Genomic DNA, 23,726 nt, shown 5'->3' on the forward strand with positions numbered 1-23,726 from the left:
AACCACTGATGTTAGGCTGATCATTTCTGCTCCCTCCCTCCCTCCCTTATTAAAAAGCAGTGACCTTTGCAATTTTCCAGTCCTCCGGAACATGTCAGAATCTGTTGGTTCTTGGACAATCATTACTAATGCCTCCACAGTCTCTAGAGCTGCTTCTTTCAGAGCCCAAGGATGGATTCCACTGGTATACTGTAACATCTGAGTTTAGTTTCTTCCTCTCAAACGGCAGGGAAAATTCTATCATGTTATAATCCCTTACCTTTGACTCCATTATCAACTCTGGTTCATTACACAATACCCAATCCAGAAATGCATTAACCTGGTCAGCTCATCCTCAAACTGTTCTAAGAAGCCATCCCGAATGCATTCTATGAATTCCTTCTCTTTGGAACCTGATTTTCCTAATCAATCTGCATATTGAAATCCCCATGATTATTGTAACAATACCCTTTTGCATGCCTTCTCTATCTCCCTCTATAGTTTGCATGTCATATCCTGGCTACTGTTTGGAAGTTTGTATACTATTGCCACCAAGGTCTTTTTATCCTTACAGTTTCTTAATTCTATTAACAGGGACTCTATATCTTCTGATTCAATGTCTCCTCTCTTCAAAGATTCAATTCCATTTTTAACCAGCAGAACTACCTCATCCTCTCTGCCTACCTTCCTGTTCTTCCAATACACAGCTTATCCAAGGATATTTAGTTTACAGCTGTAGTCTTCATTCAGCCACAACACAATGATGGGTATAATTCATACCTGCCAACTTCCAGCTGTGCTACAAGATCATCAATCTTATTTATAATATTGTGGGTATTTATATACAAGACCTTCAGTTCTGTATTCATCACCCTTTTCAATTTTGTTTCCAAAGTACCCCAAGTTAAATCCTTAATCTAACACTTGCAATTTTGCCCTATTGACTGCCTATCCTTCCTTGCCATCTTGCTACACAGTGTACCCACTTGGATAGCTTCTGCCCTATTCACTGCCCTCTCATTCTGGTTCCTATTCCCATGCCATACTAGCTTAAACCCTACCCAACAGCTCTAACAAACCTGCCTCCCAGGATATTATTCCCCTCTCCCATTCAGGTGCAACTGTTCTTTTTTCCAGTAGAGACCCCAGTGATCCACGAATCTGTCTCATACACCAACTCTTCAGCCGGTCATTCATCTGCCATAACGTCCTAATTCTGCCCTCACTGGCCATGGTACAGGTAGCAATCCAGATATTACCACCCTTGAAGTCCTGCTTTTGAGCTCCCTTCCCAGGTCCCTATATTTCCTTTTCCTATCTATGTCATTGGTATGAATGCAGCTTAATAATGCTGTGGACTTGATCTGAGACATCCTAAATCCTTCACCCTGGTACCTGGGAGGCAACATACCATTCAGGAGTATCAATCTTGTCTACAGCATCTATCTGTTCCCCTAATTATAGAGTCTCCATCATCACAGATCTCCTCTTCTCCATCCACACACCACCCCCCCACCACCTTCTCTTCTAAGTAAAAGGGCCAAACTCTGTGGCAGAGATCTGACCACTACAATTTATCTCTGTTATATTGTCTCCCCAACAGTACCCTGAACAGTATACTTATTGTTGAGGGGAATGGCCATAGGTGTACTCTGTGCTGGCAGCTCCAGTATCCTAATATGGTCTAGGAGGAGCTGAAGCTGGATGCACTTCTTGCAGGTGTAGTCATCAGGGACATTTGTGCTGTCCGAGATTAATCAGATCCTACGATTGGAGTATACCACTGACCTAGCTGTCATCTCAGCTAGCTATGGGTGATTATTAAGAGATGTTACCTGACCTTATCTGCTGTACATCTTCAGCCTCTGCCCACCAATCTCTCCACGCCTACTCTGGGCCGCACCACTTGAGCTTTATGTCTTTTTATTTCCTGCTGGCTCTATCTGTATCAATGGAGTCCAACCAATAATGGAGGTTCATGCTCCCTTTCAATTTAAACTAAGCACAGCTCCTAACACTCAGCAATTGGTGAGGTTTGTGCTCCGCTTCTATTTAAAACAACCCTGAGGAAAAACACTGCTCTTGACACACCAATCCTTGCCCTCTGCCTTTTTTTTTTCAAAATCATCTATCCCTCTTTCATTGTTAGGTATCCTCTAATAGTCCCTACTACAGCAACAACACAAAAACAAAATTGTCAACAACTCTAAACATTAGCACAATAATTCCTTAGAATTATTTAGGAATGGGTTAGGTAAAGAGCAACAACCAAATAATAAAGAGTGGTATTTCAAAATCTCTAATCTCTAATCAGGATAATATCAGTGGTCCATTGAACATGCTTGACTGGGCTACCTGAATGTTCATGTCTTGTCACACTTGTACCATTAACAGGTTCTGGGTCCTCTTTGACTTTATGACAAATCCAATAGTCAATATAAAATTATCTTAAATGAAAGCATCTGTCACAATGGCAGGTATGAGTGGTAGAATTTGGCATGAAAAGTATGGTTTGAGCTACTTGACTGTTCATCAAATTATCTTCTCAGGCTCCCTGAATTCACAGAATCTGAAAAACAAAAAATCAAAGGAACTTACGATTATATGGGATTTAACCACTATACCACTGTGTTGGCTTTCACTGCCAATTTTGGAAATATTTTGCCAATGTATGATGCTGACAGGTAATGTTTTAACTAATAAGTTTTGCATAATACATTAATATAATTAAATATTGGTTCGATTGATGATAATTTTCAATACTACCCTCAATTCCTCTCCTCTGCCACAAAGTTCTGATGAGTTGTCTTCACACAGATTTACTCCTACACATCCATCCGATGACTATACAGAAATAGCAATGTTTACCTCTCCAAATTTTTACCCCTTGGTTTCCCTCAATCCTCCTTTCTTTTATTGATATGCTGCTATTGCCAGACGTACATCAATAACACCTTTTTCCGTCACTACCACTCATGACAATTAATTTCCAACCTCTATATTATCAGTGGAGAATGAATAATAAACATCATCACTGAATCCAAGAGACAATCATTATAAAGGCCACCCTTTAGTTATCACTTTCCTGAACTTTAGTTAAGTTAATTGAAAAGAAAATTCCCAATTTTTTTTGCCTTTCTTTGAGCTTCCACATTTTCTCAGCATTATTGCTTTTATCTGACAGCTCATTCAATATTCTGGGCTCGCTTAATTCAGATCAGCGACATCAGGATACCCCTCATTTAAATTAGAGTAGGGCCCCAAAGGATGCAAATTTAAATTTAGACATACAGCACAGTAACCGGACATTTCAGCTGGGCTACCCAATTATTCCCAATTGGCCTACCAATTTTGAACGGTGGGAGGAAACCAGAGCCCTCAGGGAAAACCCGTGAAGACTCGGAGAGAAAATACAATCTCCATACAGACAACGTGAGATTCGAACCCCGGTCCTAATCACTAGTACTATAACAGCGTTGCGCTAACCACTACACTGACCATGCCACTCTCTCTACCCCAGAAAAGAAAATTGAATACAGTAAATTTAATGTTGGGTACATTCATAGGAATGTGACCCTAAAAATTACTCAAAGATAGATTTCTAATGCTTTCTGTTGAACTCTTCATTGTGTGAAATTAAACTTCCTTTATTTCCAGGGGAACTGGAACAACCACAGACCGCAGCTGGCTTCGCTCCGGATCTTTCTGGCTGAAAGTAACTCCATGGGGTTATAGAAAAATTCTCAACTGGATCAAAAAAGAGTTCAATAATCCTCCAATTTACCTCACAGAAAATGGTGTTTCAGAGCATGGAGATCAAGGTCTCAATGATACCTGGAGGATCAATTATTATCGCGGTTACATAAATGAAGTTTTAAAAGGTAGGGGTGTTTATCTCTGATTCTCATTTTGAACTTTTCTGCTAATTTTGTAGTCTTCTTCATTTTCACAAACATACTTGGCCCACTACGCCAGTTCAAGTACAAGTGGTCTAACTGATTAAAAAAAATATATTGTCCCTTATCCCACATGTACTGCCAACCCACAGGAACACCCACCTAATTCCAATCCACTACTCAAGGCAAACTTGGTTACCACCAAAAGCACTTTGCTGTATTTTGAACACATTTTGTACATTTATACCAGCAACAGATTTTTGAGATAAAATTGAAGATTTTTCAATAAGTTTTTTTCATGTCATCCATGTTTCAGATAAGAATATTTATGGATGCAGGATGTTAGTGTCAATTCAAAATCAAGACCAAAATTTAAAACCTACACACATCCAGATAGAAAAATGTTGCTAATTTGGTAGAATTTTTGGACTATAGTTGTTACTCCCTATTGATACTCAAACACTATTTATTTCAATTCTCACATGCTACACAGCAGTAGAATAGATTTTCCCATGGCACTGATTAATTTAAAGGAAGGAGGAAACACTGGCCTCACTTGCATTCTAGATGTCCGGTCATACCCCACAGCAGGGAGTAAGCAAGATGCCAAACCATCAAAATTTCCAAATGATCATGATGTCAGATATTTAGCATTTTACGGTACGTATTGTCATAGATGTTATGGTCTTGAATATTACATATCAGTTCACCTTTCTGAATGGAGGGAATTAGACAGCAGTGGAAAACAGATGCTGTGATAGTCTTTGGCTTGGCTTCGCGGACGAAGATTTATGGAGGGGGTAAAAAGTCCACGTCAGCTGCAGGCTCGTTTGTGGCTGACAAGTCCGATGCGGGACAGGCAGACACGATTGCAGCGGTTGCAAGGGAAAATTTGTTGGTTTGGATTGGGTGTTGGGTTTTTCCTCCTTTGCCTTTTGTCAGTGAGGTGGGCTCTGCGGTCTTCTTCAAAGGAGGTTGCAGCCCGCCAAACTGTGAGGCGCCAAGATGCACGGTTTGAGGCGTTATCAGCCCACTGGCGGTGGTCAATGTGGCAGGCACCAAGAGATTTCTTTAGGCAGTCCTTGTACCTTTTCTTTGGTGCACCTCTGTCACGGTGGCCAGTGGAGAGCTCGCCATATAACACGATCTTGGGAAGGCGATGGTCCTCCATTCTGGAGACGTGACCCATCCAGCGCAGCTGGATCTTCAGCAGCGTGGACTCGATGCTGTCAACCTCTGCCATCTCGAGTACTTCGACGTTAGGGGTGTAAGCGCTCCAATGGATGTTGAGGATGGAGCGGAGACAACGCTGGTGGAAGCGTTCTAGGAGCCGTAGGTGGTGCCGGTAGAGGACCCATGATTCGGAGCCGAACAGGAGTGTGGGTATGACAACGGCTCTGTATACGCTTATCTTTGTGAGGTTTTTCAGTTGGTTGTTTTTCCAGACTCTTTTGTGTAGTCTTCCAAAGGCGCTATTTGCCTTGGCGAGTCTGTTGTCTATCTCATTGTCGATCCTTGCATCTGATGAAATGGTGCAGCCGAGATAGGTAAACTGGTTGACCGTTTTGAGTTTTGTGTGCCCGATGGAGATGTGGGGGGGCTGGTAATGCCCAATTAATCAGTGTTCATTTGTCCATTGCAGTTGTTATTTTTTTAGAATAGTTATGGATAAATATGTCTTTAAAAGAGATAGATTGTTAGGGTTTAGTATAGGTCACTTCACAAACAGCGTGACACTCAGAAAAGACATCTTATTTAAAATGCAAGAGCTTTGCTGAAGCTAGACTTTGAGGCTCCGGTTGACTTTGCAGAAGCAATGAAGAATGCTGATCTGTTGTGTATGGGCAATAAAGTCTCCGCTCAAAGATACTGATAAGATCTTTCAAAGATTGGGTTTTGAGCTCTGTAAGAAGTCATGGTTTTTAACAAGCAGAGAGAGGAAAAAACAAACAAGTGGCTTCTCTTTTGGGGAGAGAGAAGTCCGTTCTACAGTAGCAGTTGAGGCTGCAAAATGGCAAGCTGGCTGGCTTGTTGAAGACGGATTGTGAGTTCTGATTTCAGCCTGTTCAAAACCCTTGTAGTCTTTACAAGAGGAAATGACTGGCTAGAGTGTTTCTCCTGAAGTAAGGGAAACAAGAGGATCTGGAAGAAGAGGCTATCATTTGGAAAACCCATGATGGGGCAAGTTTCTTCAGCAAGACACTGAAGTGACTGATTGGAGGAATCAGTTTGTGTGTGTCTGTCGAGCAACAAATTTCTCTCAGAAACCAATAAGAACCTTCCTGAGGAGTAATCATTTAATTTTAAGCACCAGAGCCTGGTGAAGGTACATAAATGTTGAATTCTGTGCACAGTATAAGAATTCCTTGATAATGGTGAACTTGGAGAAATGAGAAGTGAATGATTGGACAGTGAAACAGAGAACTTTCCTTAACATATACATATTACATACACGTGCACTTAGAATTAGAAGGGGGTTAAGTTAATAGTAATAAGTTTAAGATTGATCTTGTTATTATGTTTAAAGAAAATTAAAAGCAACTTTTGTTAAAATAACCATTGTCTTGGTGAATTTCTATTGCCGCTGGGTTTTGGGGTCCTCTGGGCTCGTAACACAGCACACAGACAATTTTGTGTTCCCACCTCATAGTGATTATTTCTGCAGACTGTTAAATTTAACATGACACATTTATTGGTGGTATTGTCAGTAAAATATTAAAATACCAGAGCACATCAGGAACATAAAAATAGCCTTTTGTATTTTAAATATTTTGCTATATGTCTACGCTACCTTCCAAACCCAGTCCTTGAATTTATCTCTGAACTCCTCCTGCAAGTGGTTCAATATTTGGTCTTTCCACGCTAACCCTACGATAAATCCAAACCAATGTGTGCAGAATCATGAAAGGAATTGGTCAGGTGAATGCAAATAATCTTTTACCCAGAGTAAGGAAATCAGTAACCAGAGAACATAGATTTAAGGTGAAGAGAGAGAGACTTTATAGAAACCTGAGGGGCGAATGATTTTTATTTAATTACAAGGAGGGTGGTGGCTGTATGGAATAGACTGCCAGATGAGATAGTTGAGGCACCTCAACTATTGCAACATTTAAGGAACATTTGAACAAATGTGAGGATAGGACAGGTTTAGAGGATATGGGTCAAATGCAAGCAGGTGGGACGAGTGTGGTTGGGATATTTTGGTGAGCATGAGTTGGGCCGAAAGGCATGTTTCCACACTCAATGTCATTATGTTTGTCCCTTGCATTCACCTCCTCTTCCCTCTCCTATTTGTGACTGAAAGCAGGTCCTTTTAGTTATAATTTGTTGAGCAATACTGATAGGGTTGTAATATAACTCAAACTTTTGTATTTCATTTATAACCACATAGCTATTAAACTTGATGGAGTCGATATCCGGGGCTACACAGCATGGTCGCTGATGGACAATTTTGAATGGGCTGTTGGTTACGCTGACAGATTTGGATTGTTTTACGTAAATTACACAGACCCTTCTTTGCCTCGTATTCCTAAAGCTTCAACTAAATTTTATTCTACAATTATACGCTGCAACGGCTTTCCTGATCCCGCTTTAGGGCCACATGAATGTTTGCAATCAGAAGGTGAGTAAATATCCTTGTCTATAATATTTGAAGGATGTACACTTCAAGGACAGCACAATTAGAGTAGCGGTTATCTCAATACTATAACAGTACCAGCAACCCAGGTTCGAATTCAGCGCTGTCTGTAAGAAGTTTGTACGCTCTCCCCATGACTGCGTGATTTTCCTCTGGATTCCTCCCACCCTTAAAAACCTATGGGGGTTGTAGGTTAATTGGGGTATTTGGGCAGCTTGGGTTCATGGGCCAGAAAGACCTGTTGCCGTGCTGTATATCTAAATTTAAAATTTGAAATTGAAATTTAGCTTTTTAATTATTTCCAAATTTTACAGCTGCAAATATGAGTTAGGAGAACATCAACTGGAAATTGGGGGAAAAAATTACTCTCGGTCTTCATAAAATAAGGATTGATTTGCTTGTCAGGAATTGAGCCAGATTGCAAGATAGAAACTTCTGCAAGAGAAAAAGGGTGATTTACAAGAAGACCCACTGCCATCTTCTCAATAATTAGGGTGGGCGGTAAAAATATTCGTACCGGCAGCCCCTTCTACCACCCATGCTGGTCACTGAGAACATAACAGTGAACCCTCTCCTTGCATTGCTGTGATCCCTGCAATATTATTAGTCTTTCAGAAGAGCCCAATATATAAAAGCAGGAGTTGGCTATGTCGATCCTCACACATGTTCTCCCATTTAATAAAATCATTGTCAAGGCACTTAATAAACCATTTAATGGTAAAGGAACAATGTTTTTCCATGTGAGTCACTTTACAAACTGGGTTTCCTATCAACTCTCCCAACTGATTCCACCTGCCAATCATCCCTCCCCTACCTGGTTCTACTTATAACCTTCCTTATCAGATTCCAGCATTTGGGCAGCATGGTTAGCATAGCGGTTAGTACACACTATTACAACCCCAGGGACCCAGATTTGAATCCGACGCTGACTGCAAGGAGCTTGTACATTCTTTCAGTGTCTATGTGGTTTTCTCCCAGTGATCTGGTTTCCTCTGATACGCCCGTTAATTTAGATTAATTAGATGGCACAGGTTTAAAAGTCAGGAATTGGCCTCTACCATGCTGTAAATTTTTTAAAAATCTGCAGCCTCTACTTATTTTGTCCCCACTTTTCACTATACATCCTCTGTTTCTACTTCCACCTCTGCCCTCCCCACACCTTTTTTAACACTTTATTTTAAAGTTTACATGCATGTTGTATATGCATTCATTATTTTGATGCAGATTATTACGGACTACAAAACCAAAGTAAACCCCCTCCCCTTAAAACTAAAACACTCCCTAACCCCATCTCCCAAAAAATAAATCAATCATTACTTGTACATGTTAATAATGTATAATAATATACTAAAGAAATAGATAAAAAGAGTAATAAACGTAGTGGATTGTACTAAGGCAAGTCAGAGAGCACAGAGGACTTAACTATCAAGTATTATCTCTAATACCTGGTGAGGTTGTAGTCGTAGGGAGCAGCGAGGAAAAAGTAATCCAAAGTACCTATCATATATGAGCTCCATATTTTTAAATATGTATCATATTTATTCCTTAAATTATAAGTGATTTTTTTCCCAATGGGATGGAGATTTGTATTTCCGCATGCAGTCTATCTATACCCAGGTTGGAATGCAACTTTCAAGTAACTGCAATACATTTTCTTGCCACTGCCAATACTATTTTCACAAACTTCTGTTGAGTAGGTTAAAGGACAACGTTCTCTAACAAAAATAAATCAGGATTTTGTGGATATACACTATTAGTAATTCCCATACTTTTACCCACAACTGTATTACATTTGGACATATTCATGTAGAGTGCAGAAAGGTACCTCTTCGAAACCACATCGAAAACATTTATTTGTTAAATCCAACTTTATGCAACTTATATGGTGTAATGTATAATTGCTGTAAAAAATTATATTGTCCTAATCTGTATCACACATTAACTGTATTCAACATTCAATTTCTACACAGATCCATCCATAGTTGATCATTAATTGTAATATTGAGATCCTGTTCCTATTTATGTTTCGGTTCATATAATCCTGGTTGAGATATTGCTCTCTGTAATAACAAGTACATTGCAGAAGTAAATTTCCATGTTGGCCCTCGTTGAATAAGAGTTTCCACATCACTACATGGTGGTAGTAAACTTTCTGGTCCAATTTGTCCCTTAAAAATCACTCTATTTGAAAATAACAAAAAAGCATATTTCTAGATATTCTATATTTATCCCTCAATTGAATAAGACATTAGCTGACCTTGTTTATAACAATCTTCTATTATCTTAATTCCTTTGTTATACCACAATTTCAAAAATGTATTGTCTTGGGAAAAGAGTCTCAAATTATTTTGGAACAGAGGGTGTACAGTGATATACCCACCTTTATCCCAATTTCCCCATCAATCTTGTCCCAGATATCTATTAAATGTTTCAGTGTGTCTTTGATTCCTGACATCAATCTTGAATTCCATTTACAAAGTGTCTTGGATGATTTCTCTCCAATATTCTCCTGCCCTCGCCACACCTGACTCCAAATGCCTCCCTTCCCCCATATCAATTTCTATTTGTCACCCAGCAGCCACCATCTTCCAACTCCATCCATCCACGTCCTCCCCGAGCTCCACCCATTGTCTGCCAGTCCCTGTCTCACCACAGTGTTGGATTCAGGCAAAAGATAAACGAGCTACAGCTTAGGGCCTCACAATCTACAGGGGCCTCAAAAATATATGAATATATGTCAAAACTATTTTAAAAATTACATTTAACTATTGTTTCCAGGCTATACTATATTATAATCTATGATAGAGATCAAGCCAGCCAAATTATAAATATCTAATCAGTAAATGCGTTCATTTGAAAATAATTTGTATTGTTATTTTTTAACAAGGGGCCTCCAAGCTTTATACAGCTAAGGGCCTTACCAAGTCTAAATCTGGCACTGCCTCACCATTCTCTCTCACTTCATTGCACTGGCTTTCTTCTATCTACCTTCTATCTGTCTTCTGTCTGATGCAGTCTTTGACTTTTATTAGTGTTGTTTGACGTTCTGAGTTTCTCCAGCAGTTTTTTTGAGGCTCTAGATTGTAGCATCTGCAGACTCGCAGAGAAGTCCTGCATATGGGGCACTGGGTGCCTATCGGGGGTGGTTGCATTGTTCAACCGATGGTAATCCCTGCACGGTCTCCAGACCCTGGACGACTTTGGGATCATATGGAGCGGTGATGCCCAGGCACTGTCCAAGCACCAGACGATTCCCAGTTCCTGGAGCCTGGAGAACTCTTTTGCCTGCTGGAGTTTCTTGGGTGGCAACCTTCTAGGTCTAGCATGCAGCAGGGTGCCCTGTGTGACGATGTGGCTTAAGACCCCATGCTGGGGCAGGGCGGCATTGAATCGAGGCTCTAAGATGGCGAGCAATTCATGGAGGATCTTGTCAAAACTTGTCCCTGGCGGCTGCTACAGTGGTGATTTCGGGCCTGAGGACTTTTGCTGTGTCCACTCAAGTGGAGTAGAACGTTTGGGTGTTGACCAGGCTTTTCCCCTTCATGTTAACCAATAGGCTGTGAGCTCTGAGGAAGTCGGCCCTTAATAGTGCGGTACCCACGGAGACTAGGATGAATCTCCAGTGGAACTTCTCCTTCCCGATCTGGATCTGTGCCCTGCGGGTGCCGTAGGTTCCGATGGTGGAACTATTGGCCACCTGCAGGATTGGACCTCGAGATCGGGTGCGAGTCTCTAATGCTGTGGGTGGGGGGGAAGGACACTGAGCTCAGTCCATGTCCACCAGGAATCGGCGGCCAGTGGATCTGTCCGTCACATGAAGGAGGCTGTTTGTGTGGCCAGCTGTCACAAACATAAACGGCGGCTGGCCTGGTCATTTCCCTGAAACCCACAGGGCAGGCGGCATTTACGGGCTTGCGTTCCCCAGCGTTGGTGGTAGAAACATCAGGTCAATTGGCCCTCCTCTGGCTTGGCCTTGGGAGCGGCATGCAATCGGCTGGCTCCTGGTTGTGCCACCTGGTTGAGGGCTGCCTCATTCTCCCTCTTCGTGCACCAGAGGGCATCCACATGGGCTGCTGCTCTCCTCGGGTTCGAGAAGTCTTCATCTGTGAGGAGCAGCTGGATGTCCTCCAGCACCTGTTCCAGGAATATTTGGTGGAAGAGAAAACAAGGCTTGTGGTCTTTTGCCAGGGCCAGCATTTCGTCCATCAGCGCCAATGGACTGTGCGGTCCTCAAGCCCATCTAGGTGAAGGAGCCTGGAAGCCCATTGCTGGGGAGTTAACCCAATAGTTCCAAGCAGCAGGTCTTTGAGGGCTGTGTACTTGCCTGTAGACAGGGGGGGTGGTGGATGATGTCGTCCACCCTCGCTGCCGTATCGTGGTCCAGAGCGCTCATGACATGATAGAACATCGTAGCGTCTGAGGCCATGTCACGGAGTTGAAATTGTGCTTCCGCCTGCCCGAACCACGATCTCAGTCGGTGGGTCCAAAAGGGGGGAAGCTGGATGGAAGCTGAATCCATGGTGTTTTGAGTCCAGAAAAACGTCTGGGCTCGTTGGGGTCACCACTGTGGTGGTGTGAGCAGTGGAAGAAACACAGCCACCATGTTGAGGGTCGTTAATGACTGTTTTTATTCAAATTCAGCGCGGCCCTTTAAGGGCAGCAAGAGCTCAGTCACCTGGTGCATTGTGACATCATAATCGCTGCCCAAGGTGCGCGCTGGAAGGGATGCTGGAGTCAAAGAGAAACCTCTGATGACGCCATTTCCCCATGGCTGCCCCGCCACGTGGCGATACAAGCGGGGCCGGTTCGCCATGAAGATGTGTGCCGTTACATTACATTAATAATTTTATGCAGATCATACATGTCATCTTTTACAAGAACACCAGAATATTCCGATATCCATGTACAGTATAACAGTATACACTGTAATTATCAGAAACACGTCACATTTCAGTTTATTTCAGGCACATTTCTTCAGTTTCTGGTGCTTGGCAATGTAATGGCAAATGGAACCAGGATTAAGCACTAATTGTTTGAGGAATTAAATGTCTGAACAGTGGAGGGGGGGGCAGGGGGATATTTCTAAGTTGATTCTATTAGATGTCAAGCAAAAGGGTACATGAGCAAGACTTGTCGAAAAAGCTGAGCACTTTATCTTGCTTGTTTGGTATCTTAAAGGTTGCAGCAAGAAATCAAGGGAAATCCTCTTTGAAATTGTGCTTATTTTTATTACAAATATCTACAATTTTCGCTCAATTTCCATTCATAATGAGAGAAATAAAAAGTAAAATTCATAATTTATTAGAATTAATGAGTGAGTAAAAGTTCATGGAATGGTTCATCATTAAATCTCAGCAATTTGTTTCTTTTGTTAGCTCCCACCACAGAACCTTCAACAGTGGAAACCACACTAACGACCTTGGCAACAATAACCAATGATGGACGGATCAACTTCCTGGGATTAGAAATCTCAAGTGTGAATGCAACAGCTGCTCTATATACTTTGTTCATCACTTCAATCATTGCTATTGTTTTATTGGCTATCTTTTCGTACAAAATTTGGAAAACTGGAAGATCAGGTAAACAAGTGGAATCAACCTCTCAAACAATGGAATTGTCAGGAAACCAAAAAACTAGGATTTGAAGTAATCACTGACAAAAGATTTCTATAAGGATTCTCATCTCACACTATAATTCTGGTAAACTCGGATGAGATGTTTTACTCATAAATGAAAAAATAACTCAATATTTTTGTATAGCTTTATATTTTAGTCAATGAAGGAATGATCATTTAAGCTTCTCCTGTAGGAGTTCCACTGAAAAGCCATATGAACACCAAGGAAGAATCCACACAGAAATTTAAGGGGATAGTTTCATCTTCTCTGAATTTTCATCCACCTTCAAGTTATTAGTTGTATTTTTTTTCAGTTTTAAAGGTCATAACAGGTAATTTAGGATTGTTGGCCTTCCACCGTTGTGACACCTCCAGTAATTGAAGCTGAATCCCCAGGTAATTCCAGAGTAACATCTCCACCTCTACCATCACTTCCATCCCTCCCCTACGATTTTCTTTGAATTGTTTTGTCAGTGATAAAAATGTTGGGATGTGGAACAAAAGATGATGACATGTAGATTATGACATTTTTTATGCATCCAATGAAATTGGGAGAATGTCATAAAAGAAAATTATGTGAAAACATGCAAAACAATAAAGATGATCTCAGCTCATACCACCTGTGTTAAGCCTAGAAAATCATTTGATTAACAAATCAGCAGATAAAAGGGAAAAGGGCCAACGGATGTATTCACGAGTTTTTAGGAAAATAACCACACAATTAAGCACTTGGTTTTCTCTCGAAACAAGCGTGACTCTGCAGACCAAGCAAGGCAATAGGTTTGTTTCATTGAGAAATCGATTGAGAGCAATAATCTTTTAAAGCTGATAACATGTGGCAAATCATTAGAAAGATAGGTACAAGGTAGTGCCTGGTGTGGTTTAAAGGTAGCAGCAAGTATAGAGTTGCATTATACCATTAATAGCTTCAGTGCCCCCTTATCAGAGATACGAACTTTATCAGCCACTTCAGACTCTTCCAATTCCCCAAAGTTCCAAGTCTTTCCCTCTTGTCTATAAGGATGCACCTTGCATGTGGAAGGAATAATTAATAGAAGGCATCTTTCTCAATAGAGGTTGGCCTATTCTTGCATGGTGTCAAACATCCAGCATTGCCACACAGCAGGTACAATGGGCCTCAGTTGGCCGGTGAATACGTTACAAAGTAGGGAGGCATTTGCTGGACCAAAATACATGTCCTCCAATTTCAGTCCCAATAGTTGTAAACTCTGAAATGTAGGAGAGTTATTGTTGTGCTGACCATGGATCTGACATCTGGGCAAAGCCAAAAGTCATGGCTTGTGATCCGAGTAGACTGTGAACCCTCTTACCTCTAGAAAATAGCGAACATGTTGTATGGGCAAGGAGCTCCCTGTCTAAAGCACTGTACCTTTGCTCTTGTGGTCTCAAATGATGACCAAAGTAAGCTAGGGGTTTTCCAGATGCTATTGATGTGTTGCTCCAGGACCCTGTCTACCACGGTTCCCGGACCATCCACAGTCAATGCCGTCGGCACATCAAACCTTGGGTGACAAATTACATTGTATTTTATATTGCATGTTTTAAAAGAGATAAATTGTGGCAGGTGTTTTTTTTTAAAGTGTAGTTAATAAACAAACACTTCAAAACAGATTTCATTTAAAATACTTGAGCTCTGTTCAAGCCAGACAGTGCCTTTGCAAAAGCTTTGGGGAGTGGCTAGAGACTTCACTAATGGATTGTTGTTTTGGAAAGCAACAGATGAAAGAACTCAGAGGATTAGGTCCAGAGCCCAAGGCTGCCTGAGTGCAGTTTGCTGTTCTAAGAGGGTCATGTGGTTTTGCAAGCAGAGAGTCAAAGTTTTTTTCTGAGAGAGATCGATCACTTCCACAGAGCTACAGTTCAGCAGATGGGAACATGACAAGTTGGCAAACTTGTGGAAAAACCCCATTTTGACGACAGGTGGTGAGTGAGTGCATGGTTCACCCTGGTCAAAGCCCTTGTGGTCCATACAAGAGGAGAGGACTGGCTGCCTAATGTTTCACTTAAAATAAGAGAAACAATAAGGAACTCTGTGGTGATCTGAAAGAGGTTATCATCTGGAAAACCCTGTTGGGGCAAGTTTCTTCGGTAAGACACTGACGTAGCTGATTAGAAGGAATCAGTTTATGTCCAGTCAACAACAAATCTCTCTCTGAAAACTGACAAGAACCTTCCTGAGCAGTAACCATTTACCTTTCAAGCACCAAAGCCTGGTGAACTTCATAAATGTTAAATTCTGTGCACAGTTCAATTGCCTGCAACCAGTGAACTTGGACGAATGAGAAGTGAGATTGGACTATGAATCAAATAACTTTTCCAAACTTACATACACATACACATGAACTTATAATTAGAAGGGGGTTAAGTTAATAGTAACGTTAGACTTTGATCCTGTTTTCATGCTTAAAAATAATTAAAAGCAACTTTTGTTTAAGTAGCCATTTGTCTTGGTGAATTTCTGTTGCTGCTGGGTTTTGAGGTCCTCTGGTCTTATAAGAATTTCAAATTGTTCAAATTCCTGCATGTCAACATTTCTGAAGATCCATCCTACGGTTTCCATGCTGATGCAATGACAAAGGCAGCTACCCAGTGTCTATACGGAGTGAGGAATTGGAAATTTGGTTCATTATCAAAGACTTGTAAACTTCTACGTGTACCATAGACAACATTCTGACTGGTTGCATCATTCTGGTATGGAGGTGCCAATGTACAAGACATGAAAAGATGACAGAGAGGTGTGAACTCAGCCAGTGCAGTCATGGTGCATCAGCCTTCAAGCCATTAAGGACAGTGTCTTCAGAAAGAAGTATCTATCCTCAAGGACCCTCACCACCTAGGCCATGCCCTCTTTTCACTGCTGCCAACAGGAAAGAGGTCCAGGAGCCTGAAGACAAACACCCAACTGTACAGAAACGGCTCCCCCACCCCCCGATTTCTGAACGGACAGTGAACCACAGACGTGACTTCACTTTCTTTACTTTTGCACTAAATTATTTATTTAAAAAATATAATTTATAGCAATTTTCTATCTGTGATGCAGCTTCAAAAGAATGGATTTCACAATAAATTCTGTATTCCTTGGAGCATAAAAGAATGAGGGGAATTTGATAGCAAATAGGAAGGATATCAATAAGGTAGAGAGGGTGCAAAGAAGGTTTACAAAATGTTGCCTGGATTGCAGTATCTTGGATAGGGAGAAAGATTGAGTTGACTGGGACTTTATTTGTCGGAGAATAGAAGGTTGAGAGGGGATTTGATAGAGGTATTTAAAATTATAGATAGAGTAGATGTGAATAGGCTCTTTCCCCTGAGGGTAGAGGAGATTGGTACAAGGGGGTCATAGATTAAGGGTTAGGGGGCAAAATTTTAGGAGTAATATAAGAGGATGCTTCTTCACTCAGAGTGGTGGCTGAGTGGAATGATCTACCGGAAGAAGTAGTTGCGGCAGGGTCAATTCTGTCATTTAAGAGGAGGCTCGATGAGTACATGGATGTGAGGGGGCTGGAGGGTTATGGGCATGGGAGTGGGTAGCTGGAACTAGTGGAGTTTCACGTAAATTGGCGCCGATTAGAAGGGCCGATATGCCTATTTCCATACTGTATATTGTTATATGGTAACAGGTATACAAAATTATGATGTGAAAATATAGAGTAAATGCAAGTAGGCTTTTTTTTCCCACTGAGGTTAGGTGAGGTAGAAACGAGAGGACATGGATTAAGGGTGAAAGGGGAGAAGTTTCAGGGAAATATTTGGTGGAATTTCTTAATGTAGAGTTGTGGAAGTATGGAATAAGCTACCAACTGAACTGACGAATGAGGGCTCAACTAAAAATTAATTTAAAAAAAGAGGTACATGGATGTCTATGGAATGGATGAATTGTCAATGGGAGGCAGAATAATCATTCAGCACAGATTCGAAGGGCTGAAAGGCCTGTTTTCTGTGCTGTAATGTTCTGTTTCTTTTCCTTGTTCACCATCATTTTCTCCCATGGTACTTTCCTATGCAACTGAATGAAATGCACCACCTGCCTTTACCACTATCCAGACTCCCTCCATTCCTTCCAGAAATAGTATTTGTACTGCTTTCAACTCAATACATTAAAGTGGATTTGTATTTGAGATGAAAGAAACCAAAGCTTACTGAATGAGCACTTTATGGAATACCTTCAGTCCAATTGTCTGTCACTTTTATTCCTCATCCTCCAATGCATGCTCCAATCAAGGTGAAATTTCATCTTCTGACCAAATATAGTTTTCAGAATTGAACAATGAATTTGCCAATTTCAGATAAGCAGCCTTTGCAGTCTATATCAGAACTGGCTAGATGTGATGAAATCATCAACCTCGAATGTTAACTCCAGCTTTTCTCTCTCCACACATGCTACACAACTTGCCGTGTCTATTATTTTAGATTTCCAAAATTTGCATTACTCTTCATCTCATGATTTCTGCATTTTTCACCTTTTCATCTTTTTACATCTCCTCCAGGAAGATTATCAACAATTAACAAACCTTCACAATTTGTATCATCACACTCTATCACAAACATTTTCTGTGTTCACCTTACCCCTTCTCTGGAACTTGAAACATACTTGTTTTCTTACTTTGCTGCTAGTGGAAAGCCATCAAACTGAAACATTGACTGTTTTGACTCCACAATGCTGCCTGACTGAAATACTTCCAGTATTACCAGTTTTTAATATAGATTTCCAGCACTTGATAGTTTTGGCCCTTCAGTATGTGACAATTACAAGCTAAAAGCAATACAATGGGAACAAAAAGTCTAAGTCAAAAATGGAATAAAAATTAAATCAAATATTTCATAAATGATAAAATTATTACAGGTTCAGCAATGTTTGAAGAGCATAGATCTTTATGTTCAATAAACTATTTCCAATGTGTTTCCATAGCTGTAACATTACCTCTATGAGGAAATTACTGAACTGCAATAGATAGATGACTTACAATGTTCTGACTTACCTTTATTCGTAACTGAAATATTCTAAGTTGGGATATACCTGTACCATGGTTGCTTTTCCTTCTCTTGTTGTAATGTCAAGGACACATGAAGCGGGCATTGACAGACAATTGCCCAACGCTGTTTTTTAAAAAGGCGATTTGGAATGCATTTAAAACAAAATTTGGATAAACGAGGATATCCGAAACAAATCAGAAATCCTCATCTATCCAAATTTTTTTTCAGAGCCAAACTGACCTCACAGGTTGAAAAATTACTCGACATGAAATTAGAATGACGATTGTCCTTACTTCATGTAACTCCCTCTTCTCTCTCTTTCCATTTCTTCTTTACCTTCCCGTATTGACTTTTCTCTCCAACTCTTCCTCTCAAACTGCGTGCCACTGTCTCCTAGCTACGGGATCAGAAGAATCCCTTGCCTGGCGTCATCAAGGAGAGCAGCCTCCCAGCAGGAGTGGGACCTCGAGCTCAGTGGTGTTCCCTCCCCTTCCTCCTTGGCACATCTGATGCCAACTCCAAATCCTCCCCTCGGCCTACTTCCCCAATGTGTGTATGCAATAGGCATAGAGTCGGGACCGGGGAGACAGGAGCTCACCGACTCACCAGTGAGTGTTCGACAGGCCTGGGAAGCTTCCCTGGGGATTCAGCAGCAGTGGTGGGTTCATGTCGGGGATCGGCAGCGGTGGTTGGGAGGTCTCAGTGATCGGTAGCAGATGGGCTCGTCTTGGTGATCGGCAACGGCCAGCATTTTTTGGGTGAGAATTAAACATTATTTTAACGCGTAAAAAGCCTTCCCTTATTGTTTGTTGAGGTTTAAACATTGATACAAGCTATTTGCTTTTGCTACTGGGCTGTTTTTAAAAAATGATGTTCTCCAAAAAAACACATTTGTCCGACGTAGGCCTGGTCCCGCCTATTTTGGATAATTGGAGTTCTATTATTCCATTTAGAACAGTGTGGAAGTCCATTTGAAAACAAAATTACAAAAGATGTCAACCCACATTTTTTTTGGAAAACTTTAAACATTTTATTGTCAGCTTTAAATTATAAGGGTCAGAGGCTGGAGAGTCTTCAGCTAATGTGTCATACAGGCAAGGAATGGACAAAACCTAAAGATTTCAAATATATATTACTTTAAAAGGTGTTGGAAAACAATTTGGAATTTGCCTAAATTTATTTTTTTCTGCACATTCGCATTGAAGCAATAATTGTCCCCACCTGAAGTTGCAGAATTGTACAAATCCATGCCAAAAATTAACAGAAGTACAAAATGCATCTTGTCTAGCTTCCTTTTTTAAAATGGAAGTTTACTTGCATAACTATACAGCAAAATAAAATACAACTGTATGTACTTTAATGAGGCAGAAGCTACATTTGTTGAGTTGAATTCCCATTCCATGTATTGTTTTCATCATCAGCATCGTCTTCCCTCCGCAGTCTGAATATCTTTCCCTCCCTCTTGAAGTCCTCTCCACGTTTCTCAAGGATTCTCCTCCTTCTCACTTCCCTGAGAATGCAAAACAATCTGTACAAATTCACAGCACCAAACACACATTTACAAGTAACTAATGCTTGACGACAATTGTAAACACTTTCTATTACGATAAACCATTCCCTTGATATTACACACATTCACCAATTACAAGTTAATCAAGTTTGCAAAACACCATGTTTATTTCCAACAAAGAATCTTGGACTCAAAATTCAATTGCAGCAGCAGAGGGAAGACATTCACTGTTTAAAAGATGATTTTTATTCAGATGGAGAGCAGCAAAGAAACTACAATCTGAGAATAAATGCTTGCACAACTCTATCACCAAGTTGAGAGGTTCAACTACCAATGTTTTGAGAGCAGGATGTAGAGAAATTACCATGCAGTGGAGATGAATCACAGGGAATACATGAATTAGTGAGGTCAAGCTCGAGAAATGGGATTTGAAAACAAAGAATGTAACTGCCCCTTTTCCCTCCTTGGTTCTTGCCCCAGGTGGCCAATTGGATTTAGGAATGCCATACTGTTTGTTGCATGACTAAACTATGACCAATCATGATATCAGGTAAAGAAGAGCAACTGGGCTTCCACCACCCTCGAATATCAGCTGCAGTACCGAGAGAAACAGACATATAAGTGGCTGAAGGACACTGATACTACCTCCAGTTTGAATATAAATGTTAAAATTTAGACATACAGTACAGTAACAGGCCCTTCCAGCCCACAAGCCTGCTCCATCCAATTAACCTACAACCCCAGTACATTTTGAAAAGTGAGAGGAAACCGGAACACCCAGACAAAATCCACGTAGACGTGGAGAGAACATATAAATTCCTTATAGGCAGCGTCAGAATCGAACACTGCTCACTGGCACTATAACAGCATTACACTAACCACTAAGCAAATCATGTCACCTGGCATCTGTCATGTCAGGCAATCTCACTATACAGTAGCCATCTTGTCCCACACAGGAATGCCAAAGCAGATAGCACGTGAGCAGATGAAATTAACAGTACAAACACTGATGCAAACTTTTTTTTTTAATATATATTCCTGGAGATTTCATCATGTAACAGTTACATGGAATTTGGTTATATTGTGGCAGCTCACCACCAGGCAGGCGAACTGGCCCCACATGTAAGCCACACAGCGGGGCAGCCGGCCAAAATGGCGCCATCGGGGGTGTTCCCTTCCTCCCAGCACGGGGCTCAGAAGCCTGCGCTCTCAGTCAGGTCTGGGCTGGGAGTATAAGTACAGCCCAGCAACCTGCAATAAACTAGTCTGCTCACTGAGCTCAACCCATCTGGTTGTGTGTGTTCTTTCAGGAGCAGGTGTAGCTGCCGCTACAATTGGTGACCCCGACTGGTTCAAACGTCTTTGAACCCATCATGAGCGAACCTGGGATCAGCGCTATAGCCGTGAAACTGCCTGAATTCTGGGTCCAGGAGCCGGAGACCTAGTTTGGCCACGCGGGAGCTCAGTTTCACCTACGCCAGATTTCGTCTGACATGACCAAATTCTACCATGTGGTCATTGCCCTGAACCAGGCCACCACCAGACATGTGCTGCACCTCGTTCACCACCCACCTGCCGAAGACAAATACGAGACCATCAAGCGATGGTTACTGGATCCCTCAAACTATCCAGACACCAGCGTGCCACTCGGATGCTGCACCTCGACGCCCTGGGGGATAGGTCCCCAATGGAGCTGATGGACAAGATGCTCGCACTCATGGGTGAGCACACCAACTGCCCACTCTTTCAGCTCATTTTCCTCGACCATATGCCCGGGGACATCCGGCCGCTGCTGGTCCAGGAGAGCTTCACCGACCCAAGGAAGGTCGCCCAGAAGCCCTAAGAGCTGTGGGTCACACGATTCCTGGAGGGCTCAGCAGTCCAGCAGGTCACGAGGCACGGGCACAACCACGCCAAGCCCGCCCTAGCGCTGCAGTAGAGCATCTGGCCCCTGCAGGGGCCCCCAAGAGCATAACCAAGGCCACAGCATCCGCTCCATGCCTCTGCTTCTACCACCAGCTCTGGGGAGCTGTTGGTGTTATCTTGGAGCAGCAGGTGAATGGATATAGGAAGCCGCTGGCATTCTTCAGCTGCCTGCTCTGCCCGCCGGAACACAAGTATAGTGTCTTTGACCATGAGTTACTGGGTATGTACCTGGCGGTGTGGCATTTCCACTATTCTTTGGAAGGGAGGACTTTTACCATCTTCACCGACCACAAACCCCTCACCCAGGCACTCGCGATGGCAAAGGATCCCTGGTCGGCCCGCCAGCAGCGTCACCTCTCCTTCGTGTCGGAGTTTACCACCGACATTCGGCACAAGGTGGGGAAGGACAATGTGGTTGCCAATGCACTCTTGTGACCAGCCATCTGCACGCTGACGCCTGGCCTCAACTTCGACCAGCTCGCCCGGGACCAGAAGTCTGATGAGGAGATGAGGGCCTTCAAGACCGCCATCACAAGGCTGCGGTTCCGAGACCTCCCGACTCCAAGTGGCAAAGGTACCATCCTGTGCGATATCTCCATGGGCAGTCGACAACCAGTGGTTCCCCAGCAATGGTGCAGGCAGGTCTTCCGTCACATCCACGACCTTTCACATCTGTCCATCAGGTCCACGGTCAGGATGGTGGTAGAACATTTCGTATGGCATGGGCTGTGGAAGCAGATCGCGGGCTGGGCCAGAACATGCAGCCATTGCCAGACATCCAATGTGCACAGGCACACCAGGGCGCCCATACAGGAGTTCGAGCACGTCCGGGAACGGTTCAGCCACATTCATGTGGATATCGTCAGGCCCTTACCCATTTCCCCGGGGCAATCATTACCTGTTTACGATGGTGGACCGCACCACTCGCTGGCCTGAGGTGATCCCAATGCCAAAAGCCTCCACAGACTATTGCTCCCGCGCACTGTTGCATGGTTGGGTCACCCGGTTCGGCGTCCTGGGTCACCTCACCAGCGATCGGGGCACCCAGTTCACATCTGCGCTCTGGGCACAACTCGCCAACAGGTTGGGGATCCAGCTACACCGCACCACCCACAGGGCAATGGACTGGTTGAACGTCTGCATCGCCATCTTAAGTCGGCACTCATGGCCAGCCTCACCGGTCCCAATTGGGCGGACAAACTGCTTTGCGTGCTCCTGTGCATCCGCTCCACTACTCCCAAGGAAGATCTGCAGGCGTCATCTGCTGAGCTGGTCTACAGTGCGCCACTGGCAGACATCACAATCCCCAGCGGTCACCACACAGACTACTTCCTCACCTCAGGGCACGCTTGGACTCGTTCGAACCCCCCTCCTCCGCCCAGGCATGGCACCCGCCCGTCTCACGTTCCCGGCAAACTGCTTTCTGCAGAGTACATTTTCGTTCGGCGGGGCCCAACCACGTCTGAGGAGATGTTGCGGAGTTGAAATTGTGCTTTTGCCTGCCCGAACCACGTTCTCGGTCGGTGGGTCCAAAAGGGGAGAAGCTTTTTGGAGACAGCGTTAACCTCTGCTGAATCCATGGTGTTTTGAGTCCAGAAAAACGTCTGGGCTCGTTGGGGTCACCACTGTGGTGGTGTGAGCAGTAGAAGAAACACAGCCACCACGTTGAGGGTCGTTAACGACTGTTTTTATTCAAATTCAGCGCGCCCCGATAAGGGCAGCATGAGCTCAGTCACCTGGTGCATTGTGACATCATAATCGCTGCCCAGGGTGCGCGCTGGAAGGGACGCTGGAGTCGGAGAGAAACCTCTGACAACGCCATTTCCCCATGGCTGCCCCGCCACGTGGCAATATAAGCGGTACTGGTTCGCCTCGAGGATTTGTCCGCCACAATGTCATAAAAAATGCAAGTTAAGTTTTTTTTTTGCTCAACATATCAGTGATGTTTTGTATGGTAGTATAACCTGAGCAGTTTTAACCCATGCAAATGGCTGGCTTCCATTTCTTCTTTATGTTAATTTATTGTTTTTTGTTGTCATCTCCACTTTTAACATCCTATGTGGCTTCACTATAAAACATGAAATAGGAAATAGGTTGTCACAACTTCCATTAGGAGTCAAATGCTTTGACATCTAATAGATGGTGAACCTGAATGCAGGAACGAGATTC

The 23,726-nt window shown here is 42.7% G+C and overlaps 2 protein-coding genes and 1 long non-coding RNA gene across 5 annotated transcripts in view; 1 reads left to right on the forward strand and 2 right to left on the reverse strand.

Annotated features, from left to right (window-relative positions):
- LOC138762017 (uncharacterized) overlaps window positions 1–2,622 on the reverse strand; it is a 66,151-nt gene extending 63,529 nt beyond the window's left edge. The window contains exon 1 of the long non-coding RNA XR_011356713.1: window positions 2,335–2,622. This is a non-coding gene — a long non-coding RNA (uncharacterized lncRNA). The remainder of the gene's footprint in view (window positions 1–2,334) is intronic.
- Window positions 1–13,742, forward strand: part of LOC138762009 (lactase/phlorizin hydrolase-like) — a 37,914-nt gene extending 24,172 nt beyond the window's left edge. Inside the window, exons 8-11 of the mRNA XM_069935136.1 lie at window positions 2,529–2,663; window positions 3,637–3,860; window positions 7,267–7,497; window positions 12,888–13,742. Of these exons, the coding sequence (XP_069791237.1) occupies window positions 2,529–2,663; window positions 3,637–3,860; window positions 7,267–7,497; window positions 12,888–13,156 (859 nt within the window). The 3' untranslated portion in view covers window positions 13,157–13,742. The remainder of the gene's footprint in view (window positions 1–2,528; window positions 2,664–3,636; window positions 3,861–7,266; window positions 7,498–12,887) is intronic.
- Window positions 13,743–19,126: 5,384 nt separating this feature from the next.
- ubxn4 (UBX domain protein 4) overlaps window positions 19,127–23,726 on the reverse strand; it is a 64,753-nt gene continuing 60,153 nt past the window's right edge. For all 3 annotated transcript variants that reach the window (XM_069935173.1, XM_069935171.1, XM_069935172.1), the window contains one exon: window positions 19,127–19,631. In XM_069935173.1, coding sequence (XP_069791274.1) covers window positions 19,493–19,631 — 139 coding nt within the window. In that variant the 3' untranslated portion in view covers window positions 19,127–19,492. The remainder of the gene's footprint in view (window positions 19,632–23,726) is intronic.

This window comes from Narcine bancroftii, chromosome 4 (assembly GCF_036971445.1).
Source record: "Narcine bancroftii isolate sNarBan1 chromosome 4, sNarBan1.hap1, whole genome shotgun sequence".
Classification (NCBI taxonomy): domain Eukaryota; kingdom Metazoa; phylum Chordata; class Chondrichthyes; order Torpediniformes; family Narcinidae; genus Narcine; species Narcine bancroftii.